The sequence below is a fragment of the Carettochelys insculpta genome, chromosome 29 (genome assembly GCF_033958435.1).
Source record: "Carettochelys insculpta isolate YL-2023 chromosome 29, ASM3395843v1, whole genome shotgun sequence".
NCBI lineage: Eukaryota > Metazoa > Chordata > Testudines > Carettochelyidae > Carettochelys > Carettochelys insculpta.
The window spans coordinates 3,914,729-3,942,581 of record NC_134165.1 but is presented as its reverse complement, the minus strand read 5'-3'; the positions used below and the strand labels follow the sequence as shown (position 1 = coordinate 3,942,581).

The window sequence follows — 27,853 nt, the reverse complement described above, 5'->3', positions numbered from 1 at the left end:
ACTAGCACCTCTTCATCTTGTCAGGGTAGGGATGTGTGTGCTCTGAGGATAACTGTGTTAAAGATTCAGGGAATTGGGTAATAATATACTTACATGGTAACGGGGGCCATATAAGCAACTTAAATAGATAAACTGAATCAGAGTGGTGATTATCAGATGTAACATCAAACCACATATGACAGATGTTATTCCATTGCTTCCTGCACAACTGGAAGATACTCAGTCATTGAGGGTGGTACAAGAATCTGCACTTATCAGAACATGCCACTGATGTGATTTTGTTCATTTGTTGTCATATTCTACTGCAAATTAAAAACCAACCAATCATGACTCAATGAAATGGTTAGAATCACAAGCGTTTTAGTGAAGATGAGGGGATGGACTGCACCTTCAGTAAGTTTGCAGATGACACTATGCTAGGGGGACAAGTAGATATGTTGGAGGGTAGGGAAAGGGTTCAGAGTGACCTAGACAAATTGAAGGATTGGGCAAAAAAAAAAAGAAAATCTGATGAGATTTAACAAGGACAAGTGCAGAGTCCTGCACTTGGGACAGAAGAATCCCAAGCATTGTTACAGGCTGGCAACCGACTGGCTGAAGAAACAGTGCAGCTAAAAAGGACCTGGGGACTGCAGTGGATGAGAGGCTGGATATGAGTCAACAGTGTGCCCTCGTAGCCAAGAAGGTTAACAGCATATTGGGGTGCATTAGGAGAAGCATTTCCAGCAGATCTAGAGAAGTTACTATTCCCCTCTACTTGGCACTGGTGAGGCCACATCTGGAGTACTGCATCCAGTTCTGGACCACCCACCCCCAAGTACAGGAAGGATGTGAATGCATTGGAGTGAGTTCAGCAGAGGGCAAGGAAAATGATGAAAGGACTGGAGCACAAGACCTGTGAGGAGAGGCTGAGAGATTTGGGCTTATTTAGTTTGCAGAAGAGAAGACTCGGGGGTGATTTGTTAGCAGCCTTCAGCTTCCTGAAAGGGGGCTCTAAAGAGGAAGGAGAGAAGCTGTTCTCAGTGGTGACAGATGAGAGAACAAGGCCTGAAGTTGCAGAGGGGGAGGTCTAGGTTGGATACTAGGAAAAAACTATTTCACCAGGAGGGTGGTGAAGCACTGGAATGCATTACATAGAGAGGTGGTGATGCATCTGATGAAGTGGGTCTTCGCCCACGAAAGCTTGTGCTCCAAAATATCTGTTAGTCTATAAGGTGACACAAGACTTCTTGTTGTTCCATCCCTCGAGGTTTTTATGTCTGGGCTTGACATAGTCATGGCTGGGATGATTTAGTTAGGGTTGATCTTGCTTTAGGCCAAGGGCTGGACTTGATGACCTCCTAAGGTCCCTTCCAGCCCTCGAATTCTATGATTCTGTGATAAGATCTTGGTCTTAAATCCTGTTTGCATGTCAAAGCCAATTGTTTGTGTCTCAACTGGCTTGGGAGATTCTTCCAATGCACTGTCTATGGTCAGGTACAAACCCACACGCATGACTTGGGGAAACTTGCTCAGCACAGGAAACTTGTTCAGAACAGTTTATACCCTCCAGGTCCTGTACCTAATCTGCCTGGGCCACTGCATCATTCCTGGGCAGGGTTTTCTGCTGGAGCAGGAATCCCGTGTTGGGTTAACCCAAAGTCCTGGCCTGGAGTGCAGAGTGGGTTGGAAAGGAGAGCAGGGGCTCGTATCCAAGATATGGCAATTTGAAAGGAGCATAGCAGGAGTTATCAGGAGCAAATCAGTGCAGTGCGGATGCACTTTTGCTGTCTAGTGTTTTGTCCAAATGGTATGGCCTGACACGCTGGTAGTGACCGTCACTGAGGGTGCCATCCTGGAAATCTGTCTCCACCCAGAGATTTTATAGCACCTGTGTAAGCTGATGGAGGAACTACTTAGTAAAAGGCTGTGGTTTCTTATGGATTCTCCCCATGTATAACTTAAGTGTAGTGAACCCTGTAAAGGTCTTATATGTACAGCATCCCTTGTGGTGGTGAGGAAACCCAGGAAGAATTCCTTCACGCTTTTCTTCTCATGCAGGTTCCCACCAAAGACATAAAGAAGGACTCCAAAACAAACCAGTATGTGCTGGTCCAAGCCAGTTTCGGTACGCAACACCTGGAAAAAGAGGTTCTGGTCCATTTCCACAGTGGATATATCTTTATCCAGACAGATAAAACCATCTATACACCTGGGTCCACAGGTACAGCCTTCCCCTAGTCTTTCAAGGGAGTGGGAAGGGGTTGGGAGCTGCTGAGGTCATGCCACATCTACAAAAGGGCTTCAGGCTCTGTTCTGTGGTGTGCAGCATGCTAGCCACAAGTGGCTATTTGGCTAGTTGAATGTGGCTAGTTGGCTTGAACAATAAATATATTTTCAGAATAATGTGGGTAGTTTGCTTTTTAACTACTTCTGACCTGTTGGATGCCACAGCTGTACATAGTGCTTGGCCTGTTGTCTGGCTGAAGACAGAGGAGAGTTGGAGTTGAAACTCTCCCATCAGTAATTTGCAATATTTCACCCTTCACCATTGTCCTAGCTGGGCTGTCCCATTGTGTGTTAGACCCAGAAAGACCAGTTGGGACATGGGATTGAGACTGGGCGATGGAACTTTCCAAGTCACTGTGCCTGGTTCTACTCCATGTTGAGCTGAGATACATGTCCCCTCTGATGGCCATCCCAAGGCCTGTGAGAAATAGACTCTGTACTCAAGCACCTAAATCACATTGACCATCTGGACCGAGGTGTCTAATGATGTCCCCCTCTTCTCTCTTTATTTTCACAGTCCTCTACCGGATCTTCACTCTGGGTCACAAACTGGAACCGTTGTCTAAGACAGTGATTGTGGAGTTTGAGGTGGGGTCACTGTTCTGAGTGTGCCTGGGTGGGGATATGTGGGTTTAACATTGGATCCAACAGCCATTGCAGGCCCTGGGGCAAAGTGGGAGGGGGGCTTGGGTCTGCAGCCCCTAGAAGGGGCAGGGCCAAGGGTGGCAAGGTCAGGCCAAGGGCAGTCAGCCCTTAGTACCAACCAGACCACAGCGCTTCCCCCTCCCCACCGCCCATGGAGCAGCACTGCTGCAGCACTTCAGAGAGGCCCCGAGTTCCAGACACCACTGCTGCCAAAGTAGTAGTGGTGGTGGCTGGAGTTCTAGGCCCCTTTGAAACGTCAGGACCTGGAGCAACTGCTCCTTTTGCACCCCCTGTCGGTGGTCCTGGGGTTTAGCCACTTAGCTGGGTAACATGTAGCAATTATTGTGACAGAGAATGACAGAGTATGCTGCGTGGATCCCTGGTCTGTAAAAGCAACATGGTATGTCTTGGAGAAAACCAAATGGCTGCCTGAGGGCCATCCTTACAAACCTCTTGTGTGCTAATTATCCTCCAGTCACTAGGGAAGTTGCAAAGTTTGCCTGGACAAGAACCAGGCAGCTTCCTTGGGGAGGTCCCACAGCTTAGTCAGGGTGTTAGTGCTTCAGGAAGAGCCAGACCACATAGCTCTCTGGGAAGGCTGGACCCAAGGTGCCACTGCAAGGAGCCCTTTGAAGGATGCGTCAACTTGTGAGTGGTTTTACCAGCCAGCAAGGGCAGATTAGGGCAATAGTCCTCTGAAAACCCTTTCCAAGGGGCCTTATGATCTGCCAGAGAAAGTAAATCTGCTCCAAAATCCTGGACACTAATCCCCAGGGTTTTTTCTCATCTCAGCCAGCTGCGAGGAGAGAGAGCACATCTGTCCCTACAGTTCCTCTTTGATGCATCTGATGAAGTGGGTCTCTGCCCATGAAAGCTTATACTCCAAAATATCTGTTAGTCTGTAAGGTGGCACATGACTTCTTGTTGTTCTCTTTGACTTAGTTTCCCCTTCCTTTGGCAACCTGCCCTGATCAGCTGCATAACCAGCAGCAGGGTTGCCAGATTTCCTGCAATGTGCAGGACAGTTCTGAATTTCCATGAAAAGTCCAGCATCCCACGTTTTTACACAAAAAATGTCCCGCGGTTGCATTTTTGCATATATGCAGGACTGCAGGACTTGTCATGGAAATTCCTGACCCAAGCCAGGTTTTCTGCAGCTGGGGCTGCCAGTGGGGATCTGCGCCCCAGATAGCTCCCAGCCACAGAATCCTGGCTGGTGGACCCTGCCAGCAGCCGGAGCAGTGGGAACACCAGCCCTGAGGGGAACCCCGGCAGCCCTGCATCTAGGAGCTAGCTGGGAAGTGGGGTGCCCCAGCATGGCAATAGCCTCCCAGCCTCAGGGCTGCTGGTTCCTCCCCACTCCCGAAGCTGGGGGTCCCATGGCTGGGGCTGTCTGTCCCACAAATCCTCCCCAAAAATCTGCAAGTCCTAACCAGCAGGGACCTGGCGATGTGGAGCAGCTGTAGTTGACAGAATAGTACAGCCGTTCTGGAAGAGTGACCATTTGCTGGTAGCTCAGGAGTTAGCCTTGAGTCAGCAAGATTCTGTGGCGGAGGCTCTTAAATCTTCTGAGCTGCTCCATAGAGATTTTGGGTGGCCTCACTGAGCCCTCTCAGAAGGTCAAGAGAGATGTGCAGGTTCTTCCAGTGCCTCTGGTTAGTTTAGATATTGAAACCGATCAAAGGAGTTCAGATTGTTACCCACTATTGTAAGAACAGAGAACCCTTCCCTGGCCGAGGAATGTCAGTGTGGCACATGATGGAGTTAATGGCAGTTGTCTGCATCATTCTCCCTACACCCATTGCTCTTTTTCTTTCCAGACCCCTGAGGGGATTACTGTCAAACAGCTTCCTGTCTCGGCCCCCTTAAAAACAGGCATCTTCTCCCTGAGCCACGACCTGCCGGAGATTATCAGGTGAATTGCCTTTCTGTTACTTCTCTGCCCGGCTATAACAGAGCTCTGCAGAAGATGGGCACAAGAAGGTGGGGCTGGCACTGCTGTTCACTCCAGCCCTGCCTCCTGCCTGCACGGGGCTACCATGGCTGGTCCAACACCTCCCCCTCACACTGGTTTGTTCCTCTGCAGCCCAATTTTACCCAAAAAGTTGGGTTGGCCAGGACCCAGCTAAAAAAGTGGGCTGTCCCAGTCAAAATGGGACACGTGGTCGCCTTAGACCAGGGGTGGCAAGATATGGCCCATGGGCCAGATACAGCCCACCAAGCCATTTAATCTGGCCCATGGCCTGCCCTGGCACATGGATCAGTGCTACTCAAAGTGGCTGCCTGCTCAATTTTACTCTCTGCAGTGCCGGGGTGGGGTGGTGGTGGTGTTTCTGAGAGAGGCTTCGCACACTGCCCCTACCCCCCAGCAAAATCTCGCAGCTCCCATTGGCTGGTTTCCCGCTACACACTTCTCCCCTACCCCCTCCTATACTTCTCCCCCAGGCCAAAATCCTCTCCTGCACCCATCCCCTTCTGGACCCTGTACCGCAATCTTCTGCCCCACATCATAATCCTCTCCTTCTCAGACCCCCCAATCTCTCCTGCACCCCAGTGCCCTACCCCAAGCTCCCTTCTGCACCCAACCTCTGTCCCAGATCCTGCACACACACACCCATACAAGTATGGCCCTTGACCACTTACTAAAATCTTGGAGTGGCCCCACATCAAAAACTATTGCCCACCCCTGACCTACACACATCAGCTAGATCATCTTCTTCAGGCATTTCCAAGTGACACTGTCAGGGCTGTTCCCCACTCCACACTCTGACTGCAGAGGTGAGATCCTGCAAAAGCTTAACCACCGTGACTATAAAAAACTGCTTTTTAAAAAAAAAACAAAAAACAAAAACACTCCTCAAGGTCACAGATTCCCTGACCCTGGGGAGTGCTGCCACCACCCAAGTGGGAAAAAATCTTTTAACCCAGGAAGACAAACTTGGGACATCTCCCTGTGGGGTACCCCTAGCTCTTACCCAATCTTAGAAGAGAGCTTTGACACAAATGACTGTAATCTGGTAGCTAGCCTTTCAGCCTAATGCCTGAATATACACAGACTCTTCTCAGGACACAGGGAACAAATCATTTGCTTAAAAAAAAATTATTCACGACACAAGAGAAAATAACAATCATACTGGTTGCAGCACAGAGAATTACTTCCCTGGGAGTCAGCTTAACAGTTGCAGGGGAAAAATCAAGTCATTCACCAGAGTAACTAAAAGAAAGGGTTAGTCCACACCAAATTCAAAATAATCATAACTTAATCCGGTCTGACGACACATTTCCCTTCTACTTACATATCTATGGCTGATTTTGAGATGGTCAGGACATTTACTGGATTTATTCCAAATGCTTGGGACCAAGCATTTGTCTTTCTGTCTGGGCTGCAGCCACACAGACAAAAGACCCCTCACACTGCAGTTGTTCTTAGTTCAAAAAAGTTTCCTCCTCCCATTGGTCACCTGACCACCCCCTGCCCTGAGCTGTCTCTGTAGGGGTTAAGCCTGTCCTTGCAGTCATTCATGACAGACACAGAAAAAACAAGCTCTCCTGCCACATACCCAATCATGGCATGATTTGATTTTTATATTTTATAGTTTTAGTGGATAATCAGATTCATTTGTAAGTATTTTTGTTAATTTTATTGTCACTTCCAGTGTTTATTTTTGCAAAAATTATGGGGTTTCAGTGTCGCTCCATTCTGATTGTTATCAATTTACATTTTAGCAGGTGTGGAGAAAACATGGGGGTCAGACAACAGCAATGGGGTCTGGCAATAATTATTTCATGATGGTAGAGACTGAGCTTTAAAAAAGCGAGTGTTCAGTTGCCATTAAAACACAATATACAAAGTATAAAGCCTTAAATCAAAGCGTCATAAGTTTTCAAGCAGCATTTTTCTGAGTTTGCAAATTTTGAGAGGATTGAGGGAAATATTTTTAGTTGGCTTATGGATACATGGTGAGATCAATGATGTTTATTGATAAAACATGAATCTTCCCAAGTCTACACAGACTCCAGAGGGAAGCTCTGTTTACTTCCTGGCCGTGACTCCTGATTTATTTCAGTGTATGTAAAGGCAGGATTGGGCCTTGCTAGCCTGTTTTTCAAGGGTGCTGAGCATCCTATCCTTCCAGTGGGACTTATAAATGCTCAACTATTCTGAAAATCATGTTTATATGAAAAGATTCAGCTCCTCCCTCCTTCATTTCATGAATAAGGAGCATGAGAAGGGCCCTTCTGGGTCAGATCAAAGGTCCACCTAGACCACTGTTTTTCCTTCTGACAGTAGTCAATGCCAGATGTCAGAATGAACAGAACAGGCAATCAACAAATGATCCATCCCCTATTGCCCATTCCCAGCTTCTAGTAAACATTAAAACTTGGGGTTAACATCCAGTGAGTGATGGGCTTAATTTTGGCATGGGTCTGAGCTTCCTTACATTTGAGGATGTTTGGATTAGGGTTTTGGTCTGTGCAGACGTAGACACTAGTACCAGCCACAAAGTTTAGATCCAACTTTTGGCCAAAGTTTAAGGCTGTTGTGGATCAAATGGTTTGTTCTGAGTCCCCCCGTTCCCCTGCAGTTCTGGTTTATGAAAACAACAAGGTGTGGGGGAAAAATGACTCACAGTAATTTCCCTGTGGTTACCTTGGCTGCCCTGAAGAAGGCTTGAGTTCCATCTGTGACTCAGATTTAAGTTATCTTACCTGGAGAAACAAGTGAGCCAGGTGGACCTTGTGAAATGTGTGTGTCAGTTGCATTCAGTGTTCCTTCTTATTTCCTTCCTCCAGTCTGGGGACCTGGAAGATCACAGCCAGGTATGAAGACTCCCCTCAGCAGAACTTCAGTGCACAGTTTGATGTTAAGGAGTATGGTAAGAATTCAGCATTCACTGAATGAAGAGTTGGAGAGTGGTCCTGTCTCTACTCTCCTGACATCGTATTGGAGCAAATTTTCCATTTTGCTTGGCTTTGCCAGCAACCCACTCTGTCCTAACAGCTCAATCTTCTCTTTGTCTAGTTCTGCCGAGTTTCGAAGTCACATTGGAACCATCTGAGAAGTTTTTATACATCGATGGTGAGGAAGACTTCACGGTTTTTATCACTGCAAGGTGGGTCTGTGAGCAATTGGAAGGGATCATTTGACTGAAGTGACGACTACAACTTTTAGTGCAGAAAGACACCAAAGTCTTGCATCACTTTGGGAATGTTTTCCCTTGCCTTTTTTTCCCCTGAAGACTGTCCATTTTCCTGTGGAACATTCTCAATTTTTTCATCCAATAATCAATGCCAGTAAATGCAAATGAGCTGAAAACCTTGTGGTTCAAAAATGCTGGTGTGGTACTTCCTGGGAGTTGTTACTTGGATGTTTCCTTCTCTCATTCTTCTCCATTGGCTGGGCTTGCTAGCTGGGCTTAAACTTTTATATTGCACCATAGCCAAGTGACTGCCAGGATGGTCCTCTTCTCCTTAGGATCATGGGAGATGTAGACTGACTAATGGGCTCCAACTGTGAAGGAAAATGGTAGCATAAGACCATCAATATTCAGCAGTAGGTTTCTTTATGGCTTCTTTTACCCTTCCTTATCTCCTCCAGGTATCTATATGGGAAAAAACTAGATGGCACTGCCTTTGCCCTCTTTGGGGTGCAGCTAGATGATGAGAAGAGGAGCATCCCACAGTCTCTCCAGAGAATCCCGGTAATTCCTGTTTTCATGAGGGGAAGACTCATGCCTCCTGGAGGACTGTGTGGATGAGATCATGAAACTCTCTCTCTCTTTTCTAGATAAGTGATGGAGAGGGGGAGGCGAAACTGAGCAAAAAGACTCTGCAGGGTCGGTTCCGCAACCTGAATGAACTGATTGGCCACTCACTTTATGTCTCCGTTACGGTTTTGACAGAATCTGGTGAGCATCAGTGATGGGTGCAAAGCTAAGTGCTTTGTTCACAGGGCATTCCAAACTGGTGCTCCATTTGGCACGTTGGCACCGTGAGCAGTTCAAAGGATTCATTTAGATCCATAAAACCCTATGTGCTTGGGGTTCTGCTGATTTTATAGGCTGCAGTCCACAATCTGACCTGGAATAACTCCAGATTTACAGCAGCATAAGTAGCTTGAAGCTGTTACACTTTTGATTTCTGTGCATTGCACCTTTACATTTCTAAGCATCACAGAAGCACAGGAGATTGGGGTTAGAAAAGATGTCAGGAGGTCAAATAGATCAAGCCCCGTACTTGAAGCAGGACCAACCCCAACTAAATGATCACAGCCATGGCTTTTTCAAGCAGGGACTTAAAACCTTCTGAGGATGGAGAGTCCACCACTTCCCTGGGCAACCCATTTCAGTGCTTCTCCACCCTGCTAGAGAAATAGGTTTTTCCCCATATCCAACTTAGACCTCCCCCACTGCAACTTGAGACCATTGCCCCTTGTTCTGTCATCTGCTACCACCTCTTTGGAGCCCCTGCTTCAGGTAGTTGAAGGCTACTGTGAAATTCCCGCTCATTCTTTTTTTCAGGCTAAAAAAGCCCAGTTCCCTGAGCCTCCAGTTCATTTTCATTGTCCTCCACTGGTCTCTCTCCAATTTGTTCACTTCCCTCAGTGCTCCTACTAATGCAGCCCAATAAGTCTACAGCCTTTTTGGCAACAAGGACACACTGTTGACTCATATCCAGCCTCTCATCCACTGTAATTCCCAGGTCCTTTTCTGCTGCGCTGCTGCTTAACCAGTTGGTCCCCAGCCTGTAGCAGTGCTTGGGATTCCTCTGTCCCCCATACAAGTCTCTGCACTTGTTTTTGTCGAACCTCAACAGATTTTTTTGGCCCAAACCTCCAGTTTGTCTAGGGTTCACTATGCCTACACTCCCATGCATATAGCTCTTTCTGAGCGTAGTGTCACCCACTGTGGGTCAGCTCACAGGGACGTCTAGGCATACTTAACGCTGCTTCATGGTGGGGGATGAGCTAGATGGCTTTTTGAGGGCCCGTCCAGCTCTATATAGCTACAGTTTCTAAACTCTCCTTGTAGAGGGAGCAGTCATTCTGTTCCCAGCAGCTGTAGCTTGTTATTGATCAGGGGTCAGCAACCTTTCCAAGGCAGTGTGTTGAAATTTGACCTTTTGTCCTCTATATAGGGTCTGAGTGCTGATGACACTTTTTAAAATCACTAATAGTCCTACTTACAACAGCTTCATTAATAAATAAGGATGCAGAGCTTTACCATTTAGGTGGTGGTTGATAGCATTAGCTGGTCTTTTGTTAATTCATGGGCAGCATGACTTTGAGTGAGCTCCCAGCTGCATGGAGGAGGAAGGGTGAGGCTGAGCTCCCACCTCAAGTGCCAATGAAAATCAGCTCGTGTGCCTCTCTTGGCACTCGTGCCAGGGTTTGCTGACCCTATATACATGAAGCTAGCCATTGCATGAGTGTAGCAGCTGGGCCAAGAATTCTGTGCAATCTTCCCCATGCAACCAATGACATTATTGCATGCAAATTAGCTATAGAGTAAAAGTGGTGATTGGCTGGTTGAGTTGTGTTTGCTATCACAATGACTCTTTGTATGGCACATGCTTTCCTGAAGCGGTACACTTGCCAGGTAAATTTAGAAAAGCTATGAACTTAAAATTTGGTTGGTAACAGACATATTCTAGGCTTCAGTGTGGAACACAGACACAGTGACAAGCCAGGACTCTTATTATACAGATACGTCCCTTGCCTCACCCTCCGCCCCCAGGCCCAAACATGCATGCTGTGCTCTCTCTCTCACCCAGAGACTTTGTTTTTGTTCTTTCTTGTTGCTTCTTTCGAAGTAAAAATAGGCGTTTTATCATGGAAAGGTCTGATTCTGTTTTCCTTGCTATATTGTCACTGCTGACAGGGCGTTTCCTGATTTGTACTGGTATAAGAGTGGAATAAGACTCAACAAACTGCAGTCACACCAAACCTAAACATGCAAAAATCACAATTCCTTCCCCCTTCTTGCAAAATCATTACATCATATTAAATATCATGAGATTAAGAAAATGTGGGTATTTTTTCTTTCCCTCCTGGCTTTTGAGGCACAAGGTCATACCTGGGATATGTTTTCAAGGATTTTTCTGCAACCAGGAGGGTTAGAAACTTACTTCTTTCAAATGATAGCTGAGATTCTTGTGTTATATGGAAGCAACAGGCAACCAAAACCAGGAAGTGGGGCTTCGCCTCAGTTGGCTGAAGCAGCCTACAGCCCACTGGGGTTCCACCTGCAGCCCCACAAACCCCCTGTCGGTGCTGTTCCCACTTGCCTCTTGTGCACTGGGGCACCAGAGCCCTGCACTTCCTACTTCTGCCCCACCCTCCCAGCACTTTTGGAGTGCCGTGAAGCAGCTGTGTGTGGCTGTTCCAGGGCTGGGAGGAAGTGGGAGAAGCGCAAATCCATGGATTTGTGATGCTCCAAAAGTGCTGGGAGGAAGGGGAGGAGAAGAAAGTGCAGAACTCCGGTGGCCCTACTGCATGAGAGGTGCATGGTGGAGGGGGACAGATAGATGGCCTGCAGACTGCCGGGGAGCCCCAGTGGACTGTCTGTGGCCCATGGGCCTCAGGTAGCCCACCCCTGCTGTATGGTGAATCTAGCAGGAGGGGCTTGAATACAAGGATTAAAACAGGAGATTCACAATAAAAGCACCAGAACCAGCAGCTCTGAATCAGCATCTGAGCCTCTCTCCTGGCTTATATTTTACCCTGGACCTAAGGGGCAAAATCTCTATTCCCTCAGTTTGGATTGACCCCTCGCTTCTCTCTGCAGGCAGCGACATGGTGGAAGCGGAGCGAACCGGAATTAACATTGTAACATCCCCCTATCAGATCCACTTCACGAAAACACCCAAGTACTTCAAACCGGGGATGCCCTTTGAACTCATGGTAATACCGTCTTCTGGGTTACGCCCGCTTTTGCCTGAGGTGTATAAACAGGGGAGAATGATGGCCATGAAGGAGAGGTGGGTGGTGGAAGAACTTGGCCTAAACCAGAGACACGGGGCCACGTTCTGATCTCAGACACCTGAATTCCTGTGGGAGTCAACTCAGTACAGTGGAATCGCTCTGGATTTTCACTGGTGTAACAGGAGCAGAGGCTGGCCCAAAGCTGCCAGTGCATACGAGGAGCGGAATGCTACCTCACTACAGGTGTGGTGGCCCAAGTCACTTGTGGGTGGTGGGATGCTCTTGTGGGGCTGTGGTACTCAAATTGTACAGTGTGGAAATTGGGGGCTGGAAAGGTCCAGAGGTGCTGACTTTCTGATTTCTCAGGGAGGGTGTTCAGCTCCCCCACACTACACTCCATTTCTGGCCCTGCCCCACCTCTGAAAACTTTGGGCCCCAGGGTAGCTGCCCCACTCCTTCAATGCCCTGACCCTGTGACTGTGTAATGCAACAGACCAGGGTCATTGGCAGGCAGGATTGAACTGAGGCTTCAGCAGCTATATGCAAGGTTCTCTACTGCATGAGCTAAAACTTCCATAGAACTGAGTTAAGGCTATAGCACAGGGGTGAGCAAACATTTTGTATCAGGCCCCACTTTTCACTCTTCACTCACCCCACTCTTTTGGCGAAAGTGAAAATGTTATTAATTGGTATATACATGTGAATATACAGACCTTAAAACAGAAACAGAGTTCAACATTTTTAATGATCTGGATGAGCCTGAGACCCAGCAGCTGATCACGTTGCTCTCCAGCCCTTATGAAATTTCACGCCCCAGGGGGCCTGCCCCCCATTTGGTCACCCTTCTGTAGCAGACCCATTAATTGCTAAATGGTCTTTGTGCCATGAGAGGGGGATGATGTGGCAAACGCAGGAATTACAGGTTACAACTGCAGCCCAGACCTACACCAAGTCCGAGTGTGAAAGCTTTAAGTTCAGAGTTGAAGATATTTGTAAGCAACTGGATTTGAGGGCTGTTAGTGCAATCAAAATGTCTCTCTGGCTCCCCTATTTAAACAGCATCCATAGATTCAAGATTCTTGACTAGCTCCAATCAACTCTACTCCCATCTGCCTTTTTTGTGTTAATTTCCACTTGAGAGATAAATGACTATCTCCAGTCTTGGCTCAGAAGCCTTCTGCCTCATTAGCGCACAAAGCAGAATATTTCTGAGGCAGTGATCATGTTTTAGTTAGATGGGCAACTATTTGATTTGCCCAGGGCCCAGAACGAAAAAAGACTGGCATGAAATTAATTTCCTCTGTGGCCTGCATATGGAACCAGTTTATTCTTAATTTTTGTATATCGTTTTGTTGGGTGTTACAAACATGTAAACAGAATTTAGGAAAAGGACTGACATTGAGATTTTATGTTTTAATATGCTTGTAGTTTTTCATGTTGTGGGTTTATGCAGCCGATCATTAAGGCTCCATTCCTCAAAGTTATTTAAGTGCTTAACTCCCACTGAAATCCATGGAAGCTAGCCCTCTGAATACATTTGAGATATGGATGAGGGATGCTATACGTGTGATTTGATTGAAGTTAGGATGCAGGGAGTTCTGTACATCTCTTTTGATGCATTCCCTTTAACCTTTCTCCACAGGTCTACGTCACAAATCCTGATGGTTCTCCAGCCCCCCGTGTCCCAGTACAGGCTGAAGGATACCAGTCAGCGGGGTCAACCCAGGCAGATGGAACTGCCAAACTGATTATAAACATGCCCGGGAATGAGCAGCAGGTTCACATCACAGTGAGTAACCTTCGAAGGCCGAGGCTGAGTTACGTACTGCATACATCCAGTGGCATTCACTTCCCTCCCATGCACTAAGCAGAAGGGTAACTGAACTCTGTGCATTCCGTCTGCACTGGGGGTCTGTTTCATGTACGTCATTTAGTTTTTTTGATGCTCCCTTCACCATGTAACCAATGCTCCATCATGGTGCCAGAATTGCTCTCAGACAACATCAGCATGGGCATAAGCAGGCCCAGATTAGTCCCCATGCCACATGGAAGCCACCAACCCTGCAGCAAAATAGGCCTGAACATAGCACATAGCTGCTCAGCCTGAAGACCCTGTTAAGTGATACCAACCTCAGGCTATAAAGTCAGAGACTGAGTATGGGATCCATCTGTGTCAGGCCGCTGCAGGAGAGAGTCTCTCTTTACCTTCATTTCTTGCTCCACCTGCAAGACAGTCTCCTCCATTCAGGGATGTGTTCTCTGACAGGCCAGAAATCTGTAATCCCACCAGGGCTCTGCTGAAGATATGGGCCAATTAAAAGTGTCTCTTGGTGTTTCTCGGAAGTGCCATACCTAGAAAGGCTTTTAGCAGCAGCATTCATGACAATGGCATCTCAGAGGATCTTCCTTTTTTTTGCTTGTCATGTGATGAGGTTGCAGACTCTAGTTTCACTCCCAGATTCAGCTAAGATTTTATCTCCACCTCCCCTGCAGGTAAAAACTGCTAGTCCCCAGCTCCCGGAGAACCGCCAGGCCAAGAAAACCATGACTGCTGAAGCCTATCAGACCCAGGGAGGATCTCAAAATTTTCTGCATCTGGCAGTGACAGCTTCTGAGCTCAAACCTGGAGGCAACTTACCTGTGAATTTCCACCTGAAGAGCAACAATCCAGGTCATCTTGACCAGATCAAGTATTTCACCTACATAGTAAGTGCTGCATTCCTGGGCCCCGGCATTTCCTCAAACTTTGTCAATTTCTGAATTTCCACCTGTCCTTTCATGTTCCCACTGCATGTAAGGAGAACATGCAGCAGAGGTTTCTTCCCACTCAGGCAGTATAGTGATGGTGTGAATAAAATCAAATCAGTCATGGGGATCCATCCTTACCTACTTCTGGTTATGGCTCCAGGCCCCGGATAATCAGTAGAGCGCACTTCCTCCAGGAGCTGGAAGCAGGACCTAGGAGTTCTAACAACCATCCCTACACACTTACTACTAACCCGAAATTTCCTCTTCAAGCTTCAGATGGCACTCAGGAGTCCTAGCTCTCGGTTCTCCGCTCTGAGTAATCTGTGTGCTTGTGTGGCTGCTCAAGAGAGATTCTAATGCTGTCCCGCTGATCAGCAGAGCGCCCACAGTGAGGTTTGTGTTTTTCCTGGTGGTGCACACTCGCACATACCTCGGTGCACATAACAAAATTTATTCCATGTCTGGGTGGAAAAATCTGCACACAAATGGAAGAGATTAGAGGGAACACTGGACTTCACTGCTACTTTTTCAAAGCAGAGTAGCAGGTCATCTCTGCTATTTTTAGAGCTTGACAAATCAGAATATAAAGTTGCCATAGTGCACTGATATGAAGTATATTTGGAGGGGGGATGGGGGAAAGGACATGCCGTCTCTATTGGTGAAACATAATACTCAGATCTAGGAATGAGCTTAGGAGAATATTAGTTTCAGCACGTCTCGATCCTATTGCTGCAACACCTGGATTTTAGCTTATTTTCCTCTCTCCTCTCAGATATAAATGTCCATCTGAAAAGGTACAAGCAACTATTTCTTCCTAATAGAAAAGAGGTGGCTGGGAAGATTCATGGACTCTGAATCACCTGTTGTGTTACCTGTTGTGGCCATTAACAATGCATCTCATATGATTCCCTGTTAGATCCTGAATAAAGGGAAGATCATTTATGCAGGAAGACAGGAGAGGAAGCCTGGACAAAATCTGGTGACCATGTCCCTACCCATCACTCCAGACCTCATCCCGTCTTTCCGCATCGTGGCTTACTACCAACTAGGATATTCAGAGATTGTAGCAGACTCGGTCTGGGTAGATATCCAGGACACTTGCATGGGAACGGTAGGTTGATATTCTAGATGTCCTTGGGTAGGAAGAGAACTCAGGAGGTCATCTAGTCCAACCCCCTACTTGAAGCAGGACCAACCCCAACTAAATCATCCCAACCAGGGCTTTGTTAATTCCTATGAAGGTGTCATTATGAGAGAGTTTTTCTTAGCTTGAAAGAGCCTATTAACATTCTCAAAAGGGACTTGAGAAGTGGCACTGTGTGGCTTCACATTCAAGGTCGTCCAGCACATTCTGGAGGAGATCTGTCAATTCACACTTCCAAAGATACCCCCTGCCCCCCTCAAACCAATGCTGTCAACCCACTCTAGGATTTGAGAGTCAAGCTGAGGTCTCCTCTAGCTCAACAACAAAGCCTCACTGGGTCGTGGCTTGAAGTGGATGGAGCTGACTTGTACCGACTGAGTCGCTGGCTTTGCGGCTCTACTATAATTTGCTATTTGTTGATGATGTGGTGATCAGAAGAGATTCCAGTTCCAGCGCTGCGCTAGCTCTGCTGGGCTGACAAGTACACAGCTTATTTTTGGCTGGTGAATTCAGCAGTTGTGACTCCACATAGCTATAGGGCACCGGACTGTGATGCAACCCCAATGCTCCGCTACTGTAACTCCAGCTAACTATGGCTGTGTCTACACGTGCCCCAAACTTCGAAATGGCCATGCAAATGGCCATTTCGAAGTTTACTAATGAAGCGCTGAAATGCATATTCAGCGCTTCATTAGCATGCGGGCGGCAGCGGCGCTTCGAAATTGACGAGCCTTGCCGCCACGCGGCGCGTCCAGACGGGGCTCCTTTTCGAAAGGGCCCCGCCTACCTCGAAGTCCCCTTATTCCCATGAGCTCATGGGAATAAGGGGACTTCGAAGAAGGTGGCGTCCTTTCGAAAAGGAGCCCCGTCTGGACGCGCCGCGCGGCGGCAAGGCTCGTCAATTTCGAAGCGCCGCTGCCGCCCGCATGCTAATGAAGCGCTGAATATGCATTTCAGCGCTTCATTAGTAAACTTCGAAATGGCCATTTGCATGGCCATTTCGAAGTTTGGGGCACGTGTAGACACAGCCTATGTCTGATTTCCACCAGTGTGAGATCAGAATCAGGCCTGTGGAACAGGTCCATTGCTGTTGAAACTTCTTTGTCCATTTCTCAGGGCTGCCTGAGAGACAAAGCCCAACTCTTTCCATCATGGCTGGAGCAAAGGGTCTGAAAGAACGTCTCTTCCTGGGCCTTGGGACAGAGTCTGCTCTCAGTTTACGCTGTCATGAATAGGGTGTAACAGCACCAATGTCAGTAGAGCTACTTTAGATTTACACAGCTGCTCTTGAGATCAGAATCTGGCCATTAGATGCTCCAGGAGTTGGAGGTCTAACCCGTTTTTCTCCTGTGTTTTGCAAAGGACGAGTTCTTAGCTGTTCGGTCTGCTTTAAAACAAAACCTCTCCCTTCACTTTCCTACAGCTAGTGGTGAAAGGAGCCACTGAGGAAGACAGAGGAGTCCATATGCCTGGAACTCTGATGAATCTCAAGCTGGAAGGAGACCACAAAGCTTATGTTGGCCTGGTGGCTGTGGACAAAGGAGTCTACGTGCTGAACAAAAAACACAAAATTACACAATCCAAGGTGCGGTATGAATGATATTGGCTGTCATCTGTGGTGCTTCAGAGCCAGAAACCCGGCTCCATTCTTGTCCTGGCATTGTCTCTCAGGAGGTTTTGTTTGGAGACCGCGAGCGTGCTTTGTGTGTGAGCTCCCCTGGAATTTAACTGGGCAGGGCTGAGCCAGATCAGAGCTCAGATGGGAGACTACTCAGTGAAACCCAGGGGCTTGCAGGGTGCACTGTTCTTGATGCATTCCCCTGCCCTTTGGCCAGCACTGGCCCAGGTGGTGTTGCAGGGAACTGTGTGTGTGACCCAGCAGGGGGCGCTCTTCCTTCGGAGGCAGTTCTCATCCAGTGCCCATAGTGGTGCTATATGCCAGGGAGTGGGGGAGTGCTCAGTGGGGGGCGCTCTCCCTTTCCAGTCAGAGCTGAATCTGGTGCCCCAATGTGGCACCAGGAGGCGCTGTGCTGCCGTAAGTGGAATGGGCGGGGCTCCACAGGGGCCTCTGTCCCTTCCCAGTCAGTCCCAGTGCAGCGTGAGGTGGGCGTTGTGCTACAGGGAGTGGCAGGGGGTGAGTCACTAGTGGGCTCTCTCACCTCAGAGGTAGTGCCGACCCCAGGGTGTGCTGTGCTCCTTGGGAAAGTGCTACTGACTCAGTGACAGCTGTACTTCCTTTCGAGTCAGCATGAGTCCTCAGGCCCTAGCTGGGCTCTAGGGGATGCAATGCTGCTGAAAGTGCCATTTCTCATCTGACATATCAAACAGCTGTTCTGGTAATTGCCTGTCCTGTCACCCTTCCCACAAGGATCAAGGCCCAGGTGCTCTGGCTGAATTCTGACTTGATTCTTTGATTTCCCTTTGTCTCACATCCTCTTCTCTCTGCAGTCAACTGTCTGCATACTTTTCTTTCTCTGCCTATAGTCAGCTGTGTTGTGGGACAGAAAGCCTGTTGTGCTGCAGCCCAGAGGTGGGCAGATTTCAGTGGGGACCAAGTTATAACAAATCCCTTACTTATGAGTCAGATTTTGCTTTCATGTACACCTCTTCAGGCACAGAGCAAGGCCAGTGGAGTCCCTGCAGAGTGTACGGCTTTATCAGAGACAGAATCTGGCTCTCAGCCTGTGTAGAGCTTTGGGATCCTGCTGGATGACACCGCAGAGATGGGCATTATCCATAGTAACAATAAGCGCTCAACCACTGTGCTTGCACCTCACAGATTTGGGACTCCGTGGAGAAGAGTGACATTGGCTGCACACCTGGCAGTGGAAAGAACAATATGGGGGTATTTAAAGATGCTGGTCTGGCCGTGCAGATGAGCAATAAGTTTTCCACCCCGCAGAGAACAGGTATCACTCTATAGAGCTGAACAGTGGCCACAAAGGATGGGGGAAGGGAAGAAAAAGTTGATGGTACCTCCATGGGGGTCTGGCAGGAGAAGCCCCACTGGAACGGCCAAGGAATGGAAATGCTGGCATTACAGTGGGGCTGAGCATACAGCCCCTGGCCTCCCACCTATTGAAAGAGGGATTAATTTAAAGAATGGGAGGGTTCTCATGAGGCTTTCTCATCTTTGTCACTTGGTTTCTCCCACTTTGCATCTCCTGGCCTGGAAGAGATGTGCAAGTGGCTGGTGCCTTCTCTCTGATTCTCTCTTGACCCCTAGCTTCTGGGGGCAGCATGCTCAGAGAGAGGAAGCCTCCTTCACTCTCATGTCTTTCTGTTTGTGCTGGCTGACTGAGTATCTGCCTGACAGCTCTTACGCAGCTCCTGTAGCAGGAAGAGGGCCTGAAACATAAGTATATGTTCCAGAGGCCTAGTGTGAGGCCAGAGGCCTGGGCTAAAGTGCTCAAAACTTTGATGATCTAAAGTTGTGGTGTCCAACATGCTAACCAAATGATGTTCACCACTCCATTAGAAAGGATTTTTTAAGACGAGCCATCCTCATGCTTCAGGGCATGAGCTCACCTCCAAGTGAGGTCAGGAAGAAACTTCTCTGGGATTGGGTTATTCCGCTCTGGGGTTTCTTGCACCTTCCTCTGAAGCGGCTGTTGCTAATCACTGTTAAAGACAAAATACTGGACTAGGGAGTGAGTTGAGTGTGGCTAGTTGGCTTGAACAATAAATATATTTACAGAATAACGTGGTTAGTTCGCTATAGTGGCTACTGCTTCAGAACTGGTTGGATGACACAGATCTAAAGCCACATGAAGCTGTGAGCAAGAGGCAGGCCCTGCTCACAGAATATGGCCAGCACAGGACTGATACTGCTCGGCCCGGAGCACTCTCACCAACATATTCCAGAGGGGTGGCACCAGAACACCCTGATACCAGCACATTCCTTACTGATAGCAGGAACGCACTGACCCAGCCTAGAGGTGAGGTCAGGAGGGACAGCATGATAGATAGTGATATTTTGATAGAGCAAATGTGCACAAGGTGACTGGCAGCTCCTGGAAACATCAATGTGTGACACTCTGATACAGCAGAAGGTGGCAGCTAGATACATCAGGAGTGATACGTAAATTTATGGAGATATAGCTATCTTACAGAGCTGGAAGGGACCTTGAGAGGTTATTGAGGTCAGTCCCCTGCCCTCACAGCAGGATTTATTACCATCCCTGGCAGATTTTTTAAAAATGTATTTATCTCAGATCCCTGAATGGCCCCCTACAGGAATAAGCTCACAAGTAGGGGTTTAGTAGGCGAATGCTCAAACCACTGAGCTCTCTCTCTCCAAAATGTAGCTTGTTTGTATTGGTGTATAAGGATGCATGCCAAAGGGAGTGTCTTTATCTCGCCCAGAGGGCACTGGAAAATCCCACTACCAATAGCTGTGTCCATTGTCACAGACATATGTATATGAATGGTTCAATCGAGTCTGTAGGATACAAGTACTGTGCTTCAACAACAGTAAACCTGGCTGGGCGTCTTTCCTATTAAACCTAGTCTTGTGGTCTTAAACTGGGCAGTTCACTTGAGGTCTACAGGGAGAACAAACACGCAGCCAAACATCTGATGATTCCTAGCTGGAACAGCAAAGAGCAATATGTGAAATACAAATGTGGCTTTTCTGGATTTCTGATTTTCTCCTTAAATCAAAGCTCGTAAGTCTGAAACCAGTCTTTGAAATCTGGGGAACTGACCAGATACAGCAGCCAAAAGTTATTCTGCTACAGCCAAACAGAAATACGCCATCAGCTTGAATGTAGGACTTCACTTGGTGGTGAGGGGCGAAAGAGGGAGGTCTGATTTTTATTCCCTGTTTCTCACTTCCTTCTGCAGATCCAGCGTGTCCCCAACCAGCAAAACGCCAGCGTCGCTCTGTTCAGCTCATTGACTATAAGGCAAACAAAAGTAGGTTCTACAGAATGGGATAGGGGTTTGCTCTCCTTGGTCAAAGCAATCGTGCAAAGCAGGAATGAGATTCCCTAGTGTGATCAGTTTCACCCTCTGACAGCCTCCTGCCAGTTGTATTCTCTGTAGCAGGTGATGGGAGTATGGATAGTCTTACACACAAGGAGAGTTTGGAACTGGTCAGTTTCCAGAGGGGATGTGATAGATATAGAAAATAATTAATAGTAAATTGTTCTTTGGGACACAGGCCTTGTCTGTGTTCTGTGTTGGTACAGCACAGCAGGGTTCTGGTCTGTGACTGGAGACCCAAAGTCTTTCCACAATTTAAATAACAGGCAAATTGTTAAATTGCCCACATAAGCACAAGGAGACATTCAACCAAACTCAATGGTTTCTAAACAAGAATTTATCAAATGAACTATTTTCATACAGAAAGCATAGTACTCAGCACTGCACTGTATTGAGGCCAAGAGCATAACAGGGATTCCAAAAAGGATGAGATATTTACATGGAAAATGAGGATGTTCACCACTCCATAAGAAAGGATTTTTTAAGAAGAGCCATCCTCATGCTTCAGGACATGAGCTCACCTCTAACTGAGGTCAGGAAGAAACTTCTCTGGGAGTGGATTATTCTGCTCTGGGGATTCTTGTGCCTTCCTCTGAAGCGGCTGTTGGTAATCACTGTTAAAGACAAAATACTTGACTAGGGAGAAAGAGCACTGGTTCCTATGTTCTTTGGCCATATCCAGTCATAATTTAATGAGAGAGGGTGAGGAACAGAAGAAGCTTGCTAGGAGTGACCTTCTGGTTTGTATGTTTCAGCTGCAGATTACCAGGACCGGACGCTGAAGAAATGCTGTGAGGATGGGATGCATGAGAACCCCATGGGGCACAGCTGTGAGAAGCGGGCTGGATACATCTTAGATACAAATGAGTGCAAGAAGGCCTTCCTCGACTGCTGCAATTTTATCAAGAACGTAAGGGACAAGCTGCAGAGGGAGCTCCACCTCCAGCTCGCAAGAAGCAAGTACCTGGGTTTCAGTATCACTCCGGAGCAAGTATGGGGGAGTTACAAGGGAAATCAGATCCTGCCACATGAACCAACCTGGCTCATGTTGACAGATCCCATGAGATGGGCACACAGACGGTGGTGGCAAGTTTGTTAGTGATGATATGGTGACTCAAGGCAATAACCTCTTCATAGGTTGCCACTGAGGGTTAACCTTTTAAGCTTTGTTTCTAAAGCACAGTCCTCTGCTGTTTGAGCTAACAGGGTAACGCCACTAGCTAGGAATAGTAGTAGGCTTTTCACTTTTGTAGACAATCTGCTAGGGGGCATACAAGTAGCAAAAGCCATTGACTCATACCAGTGTTCTAGCGCTGAGGTGAGCACACGTTTTACGTTGGGCCCCCTTTTAACCCCTGTAGTTAGCAGCACTCTCCCCCAACCTGTCTAATGTAATCCAAACTGATGCAAATTTCAGTTATGTTCATACAAGAAAAACCCCTTTTGCCAGGTGTAAGTAAGTCTGCAGAATGTAAAACCTTCATTAGTGGGTATATAAATGTGAATATACAGACATAAAAACAGTAACATAATTCTACATTTTTAATGAGATGGATGAGCCTGAGACCCAGTAGCTAAATGTGCTGTGTCCTCCTTATGAAATTTCACACGCACCCTAAGGGAGCACATGCCCCACTTTGCACATCTTTATTCTAGCAGCCCAGAAAGTTAACTGAAGCAGGTGTGGAGGGGAGAAGATGCCTATGGCTTCCCCTCCAGCCACTCCAATTCATGATCATCTGGGCTGGCAACACCAATGCTTGGCAACCTTGGTCAGGGATCTGCAACCTGCAGCTCTGGTGCCGCTTGCGGCTCTTTAAGAGCTTCTTTGTGGCTCCCAATGCTATAATTGCAAAGTAAAAAAAAAAAAAAAAAACCTCCTGGTTATTTTCAATAAACAGTGAACATCTAAAAGCCCCAAAATGAATAACTCATATCTAAATAGAAAACGTTATGTAATCTCAAAACACTGGATAACTCCCCTGAGTGTCCTCCAGCAAGAGAGAAAGTTTGGGAATGAAAGTCAGGAAGACAGTAGTATAAACACACATGTAAAGTGTGACGAAATGGAATATGTGAAAAGTTTCCGAACATCCTGCAGTAAACATGTTTCCCATTACAAATCATTGTGTCTGCACTGTTCTTAAAATTGGGGTTACAAAAAGCATGGTCTGATGTTGGACTGATTTGTATGCACATACATTGTGCCTCTTGAACTGAGTTTTTTACCAGATTGGGGAAAATGGTGGTTCTTGCTATTTTGGTTGACAACCCCTGGTATAGATTAAATCACTGAGGCTTTCAGGTGGGTTCTAGAGCAAGCCAATCCATGGCTCCTTTCAGCTTTGCCTCTTCCTAATCAATGTCACAGCAGAACCAAATGGTCTGTGATTTGAATTCCCAGGTGACCTGGATGAAGATTTCTTGTCAGATGAAGATATCACCTCCAGGAGTCAGTTTCCAGAGAGCTGGCTGTGGCAAGTGGAGCACCTGACTAACCAACCAAATGCCCTGGGGTAAGAGCAGGTGGTCATGCCACTCCCATTCCTCATAGGGCCACATTCAGGCATGCTATGGAGCAGCTCTCACTGAAATCAATGTTTCTCCACCAGCAAGATCCTGCGAATAAAGCATTTGATCCATATTCGCAGTATCAGAGAGGGAGCCATGTTAGTCTGTAGCTTCGAGAACTACAAGAAGTCTTGTGGCACCTTATAGACTAGAAGATATTTTGGAGCATAACAAAAGCTTATGCTCCAAAATATCTGTTAGTCTATAAGGTGCCACAAGACTTCTTGTTGTTCTCATATTCATAGTGTCACTCCTAGAATTTAAGGCCAGAAGGAGCCACGAGATCATTGAGTCTGATCTTCTGTAGAAGAGAAGCCAGAGAATTTCAATCAGTTACTCCAGTTTAGAGCCCATATTTAAGTACCTCTGACGTGGCTGGGGAAGGCCACTCCCAGTGTAGTGTGTGTGCACCCACTTCCCTTACCAAACATGCATGTAATTTCCTTGTCTGTTCTCCGACAACCTGTGTATATAAGGACACTCACAGGTGTGTGGTTGTTCAGCCTGCTGATTGAAATCTATAAACATACCTTACTCTGCAGGGCAGTGTGGTCTAATGGCCAGAGTCAGTAAATGCAGTGTCCGTAAACTTGCCCCTACTCCACAGGGCCATATGGCTCCCTGGTTAGAAGGAGGAAATGGGAGGTCACCTCCTCCCCAGCAGGAGGGTCCAGGCCTTTGCTCTCCAGTGAGCTCCGGCCCCAGGCGCTAATCATGACTGTAGCTTCAGCCGCACAGTCAGTGGGGGAAAAACTTCAACCAAAACACACTGACTCCTGGTGCTGGCTCACTCACCACTACGCCATCCAGAGTTGCTGAGTAGCTAGGCCTACCCCTTGGCTTCAGCCCAAGAGACACATCAGGCTACTGACGTAGGTGCTAGAAGAGTGTTTCTCAGCCAGAGGTATATGTACCCTTGGGGGTACACCAGGGTCTTCCAGGAGGTGTATCAACTTGTGTACATATTTGTCTGACTTTACAACAAGCTATATAAAAACACAAGTAAAATCAGTACATTGTAAAAATTCATTCAGACAGACTTGTTTCTACTGCATCACATGCCTTATACAGAACTGTAAGTACAATATTTCTATTCCAGTTCATTTGTCTGATAACGGCCATGTCTACACTAGCCCAAAACTTCGAAATGGCCATGCAAATGGCCATTTGGAAGTTTACTAATGAAGCACTGAAATACATAGTCAGCGCTTCATTAGCATGCGGGCGGCCGTGGCACTTCGAAATTGACGCCGCTCGGCGCCGTGCGGCTCGTCCTGATGGGGCTCCTTTTCAAAAGGACCCCACTTACTTCGAAGTCCCCTTATTCCTATGAGCAGATGGGAATAAGGGGACTTCGAAGTAGGCGGGGTCCTTTCGAAAAGAAGCCCCGTCTGGACGAGCCGCGTCAATTTCGAAGTGCCGTGGCGGCCCGCATGCTAATGAAGCGCTGAATATGTATTTCAGCGCTTCATTAGTAAACTTCCAAATGGCCATTTGGCCATTTCGAAGTTTTGAGCTAGTGTAGACATGGCCAATAAGATGGTAGAAAGTCAGCAAAGTTTTCAGTAGTCATCTTCTAGGATATTTTTGCCTGTTTTTATAAGTAAGTAGTTTTTAAGTGAGGTGTAACTTGGTGCTTTGCAAAACAAATTGGACTTGTGCAAAGGGTACAGTAATCTGGAAAGGTTGACTGACACTTGTTTCATGACCTCAGATTACCTCTGGACCATGTTTCTTAACCTGTGGTACACGTGCTTTAGGGATACATGAGAGAAGTCTGAGGGTACTTCCAATTTTTTTTTAAAAAAAGGAGTGTTTTATTAAAAATAGAGGTTGAGAAACACTGTGCTAGAATATGGGCACCAGTGACTGGCTTTTTAGCACCTACTTCTTATCCAGTTTGGGAACCATTTCTCATTTCTCCTTGTTATTCAGGGTATGGTATTGGCTTACTGAGTCACATGATATTGACGGTTCTTTGTAATTGGATGGCTGAAATTTCCTTTTAAAACCAATGAAAAATGAGATGCTGATACAGGCTCCTCATCACTGAAATGGAATAGAATTCTTCTGCTTGCAATTAAGCCAGACTCTAGAGTTAATAACACTACTCTGAAGACCTTTAAAACACGTTTTGTCCGGGGGTTGCTAAATTCCTCCCCAGAGATGGCTCTATGTTTCAATGGGTGGGTGAGACACCATAGGGGCTTTACAATGGACCTCAGCCCTAAGATGACAGATTTAGACCCTTAGCTGGGGAATATCCATGAATCCTAGCTCCTTTCTTCTGTAAAAGATTCTGTCTTTCTCTTTACATGTAGAATTTCATCCAAGACGTTGCCTGTTTTCCTGAAGGATTCCATCACGACCTGGGAAGTGTTGGCTGTGAGCCTCTCTGAAACCAAAGGTAAGGAACACCACAAGCTCACCAGGCAACAGGCCAAAATGCTAATGGAGAAGAGACTGCAGGGTGCATTTGGGCCCTGGACACATCACAGAGATGCAGCCATCGAAGAGTCAGTGGGCACGTTTCAGGACTAAAATATCAGCCCCTCTTGTCTCTGACCCTGGGTCTCTCCCCATTGCAGGGATCTGTGTGGCTGACCCCTATGAGATAACAGTATTCAAAGAGTTTTTCATCGACCTCCGGCTGCCCTACTCTGTAGTGAGGAATGAACAGGTGGAGATCCGGGCCATCCTCTACAACTACGGGAGCCAAAATATTAAGGTAAGCTCCCTTCCTCCTGGGGCTCTGCAGCTCACCTGAGGGTCAGTGCTCTGGCTAAGAGCTATCTCAAACCAAAATGGTGAAAGGTTTATTCTTCTCGAGCGTGTTTGCTTTGTGGCTGGACACCCTTGTCTATGGCTGTCCTTGCTGGGTGCTCAGCACCTTGCAGGGTCAGAGCTATGGAATCTACCCAGTTTAGAACATAGGAAGAAAAGAAAGGTCAGCTATTTGGTTGGATATTAGGGAAAACTGTTTCACTAGGAGGGTGGTGAGGCGTTGGAATTGGTTATCTAGAGAGGTAGAGGAGGTTTTTAAAACCTAGAGATTTTTAAGTCCCGGCTTGACAAATTCCTGTCCGGGATGATTTAGTTGGGGTTGATCCTGCTTTGGGCAGGGGACTGGACTCAATGACTTCCTGAGGTCTCTTCCAACCCTAAGATTCTATGATTCTATGAATGGTTGTATTGAGTCAGCTCAACAGTCCATCTAGCCTGGTATCCTGTCTTCTGACAGTGGACAATAACAGGCACTTCACAGGGACGGAACAGAACAGGCAGCCATCAAGTGATCCATACCCTGTCGCCCATTCCCAGCTCCTGGCGAGACTGCACTAGATTTAAATAAATCTTCCTCTGGCTGCCATTCTTCTCTGGCTGGGCATCCAATCTGTGAGTGGGTACCAGGTTCAGGGCTTTCTGCTGACTCACACTTGTAGCCAGAGCAGGTGGGTCTCATTATTCCACTCAGAAATACCACAGGTTGAGGGTCTCTATGAGCCAGATCAGAACAAGAGCAGGTCCCGGAGGGCTTCTAAGGAAGGAGGTCAGGGTGTAGTCATGTGCATTGTAAGTACAATCCTGCGTTTGTTATTTATTAAGATGAGAGGTGAACTCCAGTCAGGGAGGGGTGTGTGTTTTGGAACAATGCCCAGTCATATAATGATGTGCAGACTCTCCGCTCACGAGTCTCTGTTCTCTTCTCAGGTCCGGATGGAGCTGCTCCACAACCCAGCCTTCTGCAGCGCATCCACTTCCAAGGCTAAATACCGGCAAATTCTTGATATCAAACCGAAGTCGTCCTGGGCTGTGCCATTTGTGATTGTCCCATTGCAGCTGGGCGCTCACGACATTGAGGTCAAAGCCGCTGTGTGGAACACTTTTGTGTCTGATGGCGTGAAGAAGAAACTGAAGGTTGTGGTAGGTATCATGTGATGGGAGCATGATGTCCACTGTAGGGCGAGAGGCTGGAGGCCAGACTGGCTTCTGGATTCGGTGCTGTTCATTAATCTGCTAAATGAACACCCTGCATCTCCATTCAGCTTCATTCCACTTCCCCTCTCCCACCGCTCTGGCAACCACAGCAGGATCGGGGCTGGCCTGGTTATTGTGCACTTGATCCTCTGAGTTGTCATAGGGGAGATCTGGCTTCAGTTCATCGAATGCAGGTTCTTGCTCCCTGGACCAGTGGGTGCTGGAATCAGTCCAGACTGCAGCGAACTATTGGAGCATCTCATATCAGCTGGTAGGGCTAGAAGAGCAAAGGAGCGGAACTGGTGGGTGGTGAAGGGTGTCCCATTGGTCTCCTCCAGGAGACCACTGCAATGCAGGGTGAGAGGAGGATCAGGGAGTAGAAGAGTCCTTCATGGAGGGCACAGAATAATACCAACATTGTGCTTCTCAGCTTCTCGTCCTGCCAAACACCATAGGCTTGATTGTGCAGTGTGAAATAATTTGGCTTTGGGACGTCTCCTGGGAGCCCCCTAAACGGGATCCAAAAGGAAAAGGGACACAAACTGAGGTTGAGGTCCAATTCCAGATCCATTGGGGCATTGCCTGATCTC

At 47.4% G+C, this 27,853-nt stretch overlaps 1 protein-coding gene across 1 annotated transcript in view; it reads left to right on the top strand.

Moving 5' to 3' along the window:
* Window positions 1-27,853, top strand: part of LOC142003402 (A.superbus venom factor 1-like) — a 70,479-nt gene that overhangs the window by 5,194 nt on the left and 37,432 nt on the right. The window contains exons 3-21 of the mRNA XM_074980325.1: window positions 2,041-2,203; window positions 2,786-2,856; window positions 4,734-4,828; window positions 7,708-7,790; window positions 7,937-8,027; window positions 8,513-8,615; window positions 8,702-8,822; window positions 11,700-11,815; window positions 13,479-13,625; window positions 14,330-14,542; window positions 15,501-15,695; window positions 17,152-17,313; window positions 18,508-18,637; window positions 20,574-20,645; window positions 21,470-21,670; window positions 23,119-23,230; window positions 25,607-25,692; window positions 25,874-26,013; window positions 26,997-27,209. Of these exons, the coding sequence (XP_074836426.1) occupies window positions 2,041-2,203; window positions 2,786-2,856; window positions 4,734-4,828; window positions 7,708-7,790; window positions 7,937-8,027; window positions 8,513-8,615; window positions 8,702-8,822; window positions 11,700-11,815; window positions 13,479-13,625; window positions 14,330-14,542; window positions 15,501-15,695; window positions 17,152-17,313; window positions 18,508-18,637; window positions 20,574-20,645; window positions 21,470-21,670; window positions 23,119-23,230; window positions 25,607-25,692; window positions 25,874-26,013; window positions 26,997-27,209 (2,514 nt within the window). The remainder of the gene's footprint in view (window positions 1-2,040; window positions 2,204-2,785; window positions 2,857-4,733; window positions 4,829-7,707; window positions 7,791-7,936; window positions 8,028-8,512; window positions 8,616-8,701; window positions 8,823-11,699; window positions 11,816-13,478; window positions 13,626-14,329; window positions 14,543-15,500; window positions 15,696-17,151; window positions 17,314-18,507; window positions 18,638-20,573; window positions 20,646-21,469; window positions 21,671-23,118; window positions 23,231-25,606; window positions 25,693-25,873; window positions 26,014-26,996; window positions 27,210-27,853) is intronic.